This window comes from Silene latifolia, chromosome 9 (assembly GCF_048544455.1).
Source record: "Silene latifolia isolate original U9 population chromosome 9, ASM4854445v1, whole genome shotgun sequence".
NCBI lineage: Eukaryota > Viridiplantae > Streptophyta > Magnoliopsida > Caryophyllales > Caryophyllaceae > Silene > Silene latifolia.
Genome location: NC_133534.1, coordinates 18,173,643 through 18,182,829, shown reverse-complemented (window position 1 = coordinate 18,182,829; position 9,187 = coordinate 18,173,643). Strand labels below are relative to the sequence as shown.

General features: G+C 36.1%; 1 protein-coding gene across 1 annotated transcript; it reads right to left on the bottom strand.

Moving 5' to 3' along the window:
• Nucleotides 1–5,000: 5,000 nt before the first annotated feature.
• On the bottom strand, nucleotides 5,001–6,948 carry LOC141602481 (pollen-specific leucine-rich repeat extensin-like protein 1). The gene has a single exon (XM_074422744.1). The coding sequence runs from the start codon at nucleotides 6,938–6,940 to the stop codon at nucleotides 5,231–5,233; it is 1,710 nt and encodes a 569-aa protein (XP_074278845.1). The 5' UTR covers nucleotides 6,941–6,948; the 3' UTR covers nucleotides 5,001–5,230.
• Between the last annotated feature and the right edge of the window lie 2,239 nt (nucleotides 6,949–9,187).

Sequence of the window (9,187 nt, the reverse complement as noted above, 5' to 3'; positions counted from 1 at the left end):
TTTGAGAAAGGCAAAACATATAAGACCCATGAAATTGGTATTGCCAACTCTTTTTGACGAGCTTACTAAAATCATCCCGTAAAGTCCACATAATTTTAAATCGAAAATGGGGGGCTTTCTTATAAATTTGGTTATGGAACTTCACAGAAATAGAACAGATATGAATGGTCAATATACCCTTATCATTTCTACATCTCCATTTAATAAACTATGCACAAAATCAACTCAAATTAATCAACAATGATAAATGAATATAAAATAATTAGTACCTTTGAGATGAATTTAGGATGAATTGAGTTGATTGAGAAGTAATTAACTGAAATTTGGTAGAAATTGGATGACAATTTGCGTTTTTCGAAAAGTTAGGGTCCAGGGTTTCAATTGGAGTTTTTGAGGAAAGTCAAGTAAATGAAAGACTCGTATTTTTTAATATAGAACGGGTAAAGCAACTACATCAAGTAGCAGTTTTTTTTACTAATGATACTTATTATTAATGTTGCATAGCAAATAAAAGTGAATACGTGACTTCATCTTTCGACTTTACTCTTTTATATAAAGTCTAAAAATCAGTGGCGCTGCTATATTTCAGTGGTGATAAAAGTAGTAAAGCCGTCATTTAAAGCGACCACTTTACTTAAAATCAAAAGAAAAAAATTAAAACTGATGACATGGACCTATTGTCCTCGCTCAAATAGTTTGAAACCAACCCTACAACACCAATTACTTTCTCAAACTTTACTTAGACAAAAATGAAGGGTTTTGTCAGTCCTTAAAACAATTTTAAAAGACAAATCTCAAGGACCATATGCATGTTAAAATTAGAATTAAACATAAATAAAGAGGGCAGTCGAATTACCTCGCAGCGGAATTAATCCGTGAGCAAATAATATCCAGCAATATAATATAAGACCGGATCTGAATAACCCAACTACTACATATAACCAAGAGCACTCCAATTGTAGTGCCTCCACCAGTATCCACACGCATGAACAGGAGATGCGATTTGTATGCTAGTACGAAAGGTAGAGTTTATTATAACTCATAGAGAGAATCAGATGATAAAACCGACTCTCATATATCTCTATATATAGGGGAGTAATAACTCAGTTTCTTAGTCAAACCCTTACCTTAATCGCAGCTGAGCCTAATGTAATTAGAGCCCCATTTCCATATAAATAAGAAACACCATATTCTTCTTGTGTGTGACCTAGTGGACCCGTTTAATTCTACACGAATCCTTAAGCTTATTTAAGACTCGGTCCGTAAGCAACTTATAGCAAAACGTTACGGTTACATAAAATATAAACCGGGTTACCTTAGTTTGACTCCGAACATAAATCCAACAAAAAACTCACGGGAGAAAAAGTTGTATCTTGTACGGAGTTTGTTCTCAACTATTAACAATAACATGATATAACTTGCAAGCAAGGAAAATAGTTGTTTCATTTCTTTTCAATTCCAATCGAGTAAAAAGTCGGACGTTAAATTCTTTTACATAAAATGAGAAAATGTATACATTTTATAATAAAAAATGACCATTTAATTATAAAATGTTATATCTAAAATTGTCACTTTTTAACATTAAACTAATTGGTAATATTATATCAGGAAATATTCATATTTTATCGTAAAATGATCGTCGTCTTAATTTTAGACATAAAATTCGTGGCTAAAATGGGAATTTGTCTATTTCCAATACTAGACGAACGTAACATTTTAGCACTAAGGGCACAAGTATAATTAAGATAGTATGCTCCATTCTATTTCATCCAAATCCCACATTTACAAATATCTGTTATTTTACTTTTTTTATTTTACTTCTTTCATTTATTTGTTTCTTATTTTTGTTGTTTTTTCTCCTATTTTATCCATCACAAGCACTTATCAATTTACAATTAATTGTAATTGTAACACTCCCTTCTTATCAAGCCAAGGTAATGGGAGGATGTTATCGTCTTGGTTTTCCGAGGTAGTGTTTCAAAACCCCAATTAAAGAACAACTTAAATAAATAACAAGTTTAGTGATCACATGTGATTAAATAAATGGATAATAAATGTGAGCTACACATTATACAACTTGTCTACCATCTAAGTTATCTATCTATGCTACTCGACTACAAGTCCAAGGCGCGTCCCGTCTCCCGCATGACACCAAATCAACTTGTACTCAACCTCCTCCCCATATGATCGGAAATATCATATGGATCGAAACAGACCACCCCATAAATAGGTGACAATTTACACAGACGCATACACGTTAGTTTCAATAAATAGACATAAGACACGACACAATATAAATATGTATGTAACATGCCAATGATGTAAATATGAGACTATTATACAATCACCACGCCGGTATCGGGACATGCCCAGAAGTACTCACAACCACCGGTGTCAAGGGAACACCCACAACACCACACCTCACAAATAGGTACTCGGAACACGTTCGTGGTACCGGACCCAATAGCGACTCGGATCCCCTGCCAGACGTTGTGCCTCAACCACGCGAATCCTTCGTAACTCAAGTCATTAATGCGCACATTCCTTTTGGAGTGGGAAGCTGCAAGAGGCAACCCGAGCGTGATACGGTATCCCAGCCGTCTCATGTCTCCTCAACAAGTAACCAACCATGAACCGTCATGTCCTCCAATATGCATGACAAACACAATAAATGCAAGATACCACACAATATGCCAATTACCGATTCACATGATACACATTCCCAAATATGATATCAATATCAATTCGTCAATAATTCACAACAAATATATTATAATGCATTGACCACTTAATAATGACTCACGTGACAATTCAACTTATTGAAACCGAGTAGGATTAACCTACGTTTTAGCATACTCCATAAACAATCCAATAAATAATATTCTTCCACGAAACCGCCACCTAAATAAATACAATAAATACGCATATTTACTAACTAATCTAATTACTAATACAATTATATAATTTAATATGATTGAACTCAAATCCCGACTCAATTACCCGCCAATTAAATGGTTCAAAACCCGACTCATAATCACTTATTCAATAATTAAAACCCGACTCGCACCCCTCACTAAACATGGCTCAACTATGACTCAGTCACACCCATAACTCCCTCCCACTCCAAGGCAGCAACCACCACCTACTGCTGCCACCATGGACCACCACCACCCCACAACCAGCGACCACCACAGCAACAAACAATAGCAGCAACAACAACGAACAAGGCAGCCCAACAACACCATACACACACGACATACACCACCAAACACCACTAAACCACCACTGTGAGCCACCACTACTCCCCTCCTAGCCACGATGGTCACGACCACTTCCTAGAACTAACATGCCACCCAACACGAGCCCAAAACACCTACACACAAACAACAACAACTAAAAACAACACATAACCTGCATGATGCCCTTACCTTTTAACCCGTTTTATATGCCCTTACCGCCACCCAATCCACCCCCCACGACCACCACCACACTCTCCACTCAACCCACGACACAAGCCACCCAAGGTCAGTCACGAATGACGGGGTAAAATGTAGCCCAAAGACGGTATAAACAACAACAATACAACCATAAAATCTCTCGGTTAAACCCGAGTTATGGTGGTCAACGGTGGTCAAATAACGGGTCAAAGACAGTCAGAGATGAGTCAAGGTCATGGCGGTTCAACGGTATAAATTAAGTAACATATGAGCTAGTATAAGACGGTCTTACCTTAAGATCTTGAGGCGGAGGGACAAAAGTCTCCCTTGAAAAAACCTTCTAATCTCTCTCTTCTCTCTCTTTTTTCTCTCTTTAAGTTGTTGGGTAAGTTGTGATAATGAGATAAGGTGAGCGGTAGTATGGTAGGTGGAGTATATATAATGTATTATGTATTATTATTATTATTATTATTACCATTATTATTTTATTATTCTGTCTTATAACATAACTCGTAGAATCCAATATAATTTTATAAAATACATTTACCCATTTATCGATGACTAGTCTTTGGCCAATGTACTAAAATACGGGGTACTACATTAACTATTTTTAAAATTTCCCTTATGTAATTAAGAAAACTTGTGTACAGTCTTTTTAGAATAAAGTATGAGTATATCAAACTAGATGAATTTCATAAAAAAAATCTTACGAGCTCAATTTTAAAAAGGTCGTCATTAAATAGTTTAAAACAACTACTCCCTCCATACAAATTAGCTCTATTCAACATGAATAACATGATACTATAATAACTTGTATTTTGCAACATCTTTATTTGGCTCAAAGACGATAAAAACGACAAATAAAATGTTTCATTTTATCCATAAAAACTTTTACAAAGTATCGACTATGAATTTATGTGTTCCCTATATATATTGGTGAGCAATGGACACTTGGTAGCAATGTTACTCATTTATAGCTAGTAACGCTCTTTTAGTCTATATTTTTAATTAATGTTATTTTAGTCATTTAGTAAATTGATGTTTTCCGGGTAGCTCAATGTACATTTTATGATTTTCTCAACCAAAAAAAAGTATTGAACAATAAGATGATTTGTAATATGGATTTGTAACAACATCTGAGAGTTGTTAATATGATAGGTAAACACTTGATCAGTTGATTGCATGCCCAAATTTTTCAAGGACTGATGTGTGCGAAATATTATTCCGTTCACATAGTAACTCTCTACCGACTATTTTTCTTGATTATTCATCTTCATTATAATTTTTTTTATTCTCTTATTCAACATATTGAGTATTGTTAGAAAAAACAAATAAAAATCTTTCCTGATTTCAAAATTATCATGTTTTACTATTAACATTTTAATTATCATACGTATTTATGTGTTTGTATACATGTCTATGTTTTTATAATAAACAAAAACATGTATAATATAGTAACGAAATAATGGAAAATCATTGTCATGCAATCTAAACTATTAAGAAGCATAATAGGTTATATGTGAGTACTTTTCAACAAAATAAAAAGCATAAGAGTGCAAGTAATTGAAAAATTATATTAATGGAATATTATAAAGTGCATAAATCTAACAACTTAAGGTAATACAAGAAGGTATATATACCCCCAATACATATGTTTATTACAACTTGTCAAGTTACATTTAAGAGATTTTGACTATAACTATGATATCCTTTTATGTTTTTTCCCAGTCTTAATATGTAAGAGACATGTCATTTTTAATATGTATATGTGAGAGGTTGAAACGTTAAATAAATTAATATCCTGGAAACATGGGTGGAGGAGGTGACGAATACTGGAAACCTAAATTAGGTGGAAGATTTACATCGGCAAAGTTTGGAGGAGGGGGAGAAAGAGGAGGAGGAGAAGGGGGTGGTGGAGAATTAACAGGAGGAGGTGGGGAATATACAGGTGGAGGTGGAGATGAGGGTGGAGGCGGAGGAGAATATGTTGGTGACGGAGGAGGTGGGGAATAAACAGGGGGTGGGGGTGAGTTAACAGGAGGTGGTGGTGGGGAGAATAGAGGAGGTGGTGGAGATGATGCGGGTGGCGGAGGAGATTGTACAGGGGGTGGAGGAGAGACAACTGGCGTAGGTGGTGGAGATATATCAACTACAGTAGGAGGACTTTCCGGAGATGGTCTAACAGGCGATCTTTTGTGATCATCTGTTGGTGGCGGTTTTACTGGTGATCTTTCTTTCTCATCTGTAGGTTCCTGCGGTTGCTCTTCTTCTTTAACTGGATTTTGAGCAGGAGTACTTGGTTGCCCACATTTAACCTTATCACATTCAACAGATGTTGTCATCATAGAAGAACACTCTTTTGGTGATCTTTGATCTGGTTTGTTTGGTAAGCAATTATTCTTATCCTCAATCTCAACATCTTTCCTTACACCAGGATCACAAGCCTTTCCTATGTCATTGAAGAAGTTGTTTGATAATATAAATTGACTCAACGCGGGCAACTTACAAACCTCTTCGGGAATAACCCCGGTAAATGTATTGCCAGAAATATCTAAAGACTCCACTTTTTCAAGGTTTGAAAAACAGTTTGGAAGAGGACCAACAAAGGAGTTCTTGGACAAATCTAGAACCGTCAAGTTATGAAGTAAACCGATTTCGTTCGGCATACATCCACCCAATTTGTTTCCTTGAAAAACAATCTCCTCTATCGTGCCCATCCTGCCTATACTCTTCGGAATACAACCAGTGAACTTGTTATTTGCTAACACTAAAAGTGATACAGTCGAATTACCAATAGTCTCTGGAATTGTCGACTCAAATCTATTGTCGTTAAGTAATAATGCATCGAAATGTTTATTGAAAATCTCATAGGGTAATGCACCTTCGAAGTTGTTGAACCTTAGGTCTAGATATTTGAGTTCCTTCATTTCAAGCACGGCATCCGGAAATGGCCCGACAAAACGGTTGTTACTTAAATCAAACTCGTACATAAGTTTGAGTTTGGTGAAACTCTTTGGGATAATTCCACAAAATCTATTAGAGTTAATGTGAAAAAGAGCTAAATCGGTCATAAGACCCAATTCCAAAGGGAGGTAACCTGCTATATCCTTCTCATTAAGATCTATACCAGAGACAACTGTGACCGACTCATCATCAATGGCCGGAGAACAAAATATACCGTTGTAATCACAAACATTTGGGCCTTCCCAATTTTTTGTTACCCCCGAAGGATCAGAATATATAGCCGACTTCCATGCTTCAAGTGCAATATATGCTTTGCGGAGTCTTGTGTTCTCAAATTTAAATGGCACATTAACCTTTTGATCGTACTCGTCAGGAAGATCATGCCCATTTTCATTCAAAGTGTGGAGTTGACGACGCGTAAGAAGAAGGGCCTCTTCATCGGTTAATGAAGATGAAATTGGAAAATATGAGATAAGATAAACTAGGAGTAATAAACAACAACCAATAGGTTGTAATGAGGGAAAAAAAGTTTGTGCCATTTGAGGGCCGTTATTAGGTATCTTGGTAGCAAGTGATGTTAATATGGAGGTAAGAAAAAAAAATTGTTTGTTTTTAGGCATTAACATTTTCCATTTTTATCGCCGAAACATAAGTTTTTTCACCTATGTCCCTCATATTTTGGAGGCAAATAGCTATATTAGGCATGTACACAACTTTTTCCTTTGCCAGATAACAAAATTACTAAAATTGAGTATTATGTTTTAGTTAATTTATCTTATATATTTTTCCACCGATTGTGCCAAATTATATTAATTTTTTTTTATATTTGATTTTTTTTTACTTTACAAATAATATTACAGATTAGCTCAGTAGATTTCAATTAATTTAAGAGAAATAATTTTCTAACTAACTTGATTATATAATTATAAAATACAAATATCGATCATATGTCCTTTTTTTTATTCTATGTCAATGTATATGTTTTTGTCTTTTAAGACTTTAATAAGAGCATATAGATTATTACAGAATACTTCATTTGTCTACAGTTATTTTTCTTGAATAATTGTGGTAATTCTAACTAATCAACATTATATGTTAACATTACATAATTTGGGTTTTGTATAATTTGTCTGTGCAACAAACAAGGTGAATGCGTTATATACTTTTTATCCTTATTTATATTTTATCTTTTATAAGCTGGGTGATCTTGACCGTGAGAGCAGGGTTGTCAACTTAGCACGGTGTTGGGACTGAGTGCAACACCCCCCCCCCCCCCCCTCACTTACCATGGAGCCTTAACAAGACCTTTCCTAGTAAGTAAGAGCGTAACCATCTCGGTTGCCCGAGGTAAGTATATATCAAATAGACCATAAAAGAACATTTAATAAACTCTTAAAACATACAGCGGAAACCAAAAAGATAAAAAACTCAGCTATACAAGGTAAGATACAACTGGTGAAACCATTATCGTCTAACAACCGACTCGATGTCATGCGACCTCTCCGACCCAGCAGCTACAACAAGACAACAACCAACCACAAGCACCTAAAAAGTCCATGTGCTCACCATTTGCTGGTAATATCAAATGGATCACTACATACGCAGACAATAAGAAGACACACTACAAACACACCACACAAGTCAGTAATAGGAGATAATAACGGTAAAACAAAGGAATACAATGGAACATTACAACTCATGACCATCGATTGCCAAACTCCACCACACCAACTCAATAGTATTCAAAGGTTCCCATCGCGAAAGGTAACCCGTACCGCCAGTGAGAGACCGTAGCCTTTCCACCTAAGTCTCGCTCATTGCAATGACCGAACCTAGATCATTAATGTGCATACCCCTTGTGACGGGAGCCATAAGGGGTGAACATGGGGGTGAAGACCATCTCCTAACAATGGCTCCACAATCAACACTAAAACTGCAGTTACACTCCCACACCATAACCACAACATAATCAAACTCAAACAGTATAACACCCACAATAAAGGCTCACACAACAACAATCGATCAATCAAATATTAACTGAAACTGATTAGGGAAACCCTACCTTTTCGCTACTCCATGGAAATGCATCAATCACATAATACCTAGCAAGAATCCACATCATTCCATTAAAGACAATCCGATACCGACAGCGGCGACGACCTGACTCGATGACTCCATCCATAAGCTATCTCCCTCCTCGGATTAGGGTTCAAGGCAAAGTCATGATTGGGCAGTGAGAGATGGGAGGATTGATAGGAAGAGAGTTAGGTTTAGAAATGATGAAACGTAACGCGGAAATGAATTAAATTTAACATCCGCGTTATAATAACACGCTGTCAGACGCATACTCGGTCGAGTACCAAAGATACTCGGCCGGGTGACCCTTACTAGGTCGTGTAACCAGACAAGAACGTGATATAACTCCCCCTTCCATCTCTACTAAGGGTCCCACATGGTCAATAGGTCGGTCAAAGGGACCCTAACATGGCGGGTATTATACCGAGAGATTTTAACACTGTTGTAAATTTTATATTTATACCTCACAAGTGATCAAGTGATCGTTGTATATTGGAAGGGTCGAATCCCAAGGGACGATATCTATGGCTCTAAGACGGTCTAATTTGTTCTAGTTTAATTCTAAGCAAAAGTTAATTAGTTGGTGATTAACTATGTTCATTGACTAAAACAAGAAAAGTGAATAGGAACAAAGTATGGGAAACAAATTGATCTAACACAAAGATTTTAGAGACTAAGGTAGTCAAGTTCATAAGTGTAGACTAATGGTT

Excerpts from the sequence above, each read along its gene's own strand:
- LOC141602481 (XM_074422744.1), bottom strand. The coding sequence starts at position 6,940 with ATGGCACAAACTTTTTTTCCCTCATTACAACCTATTGGTTGTTGTTTA.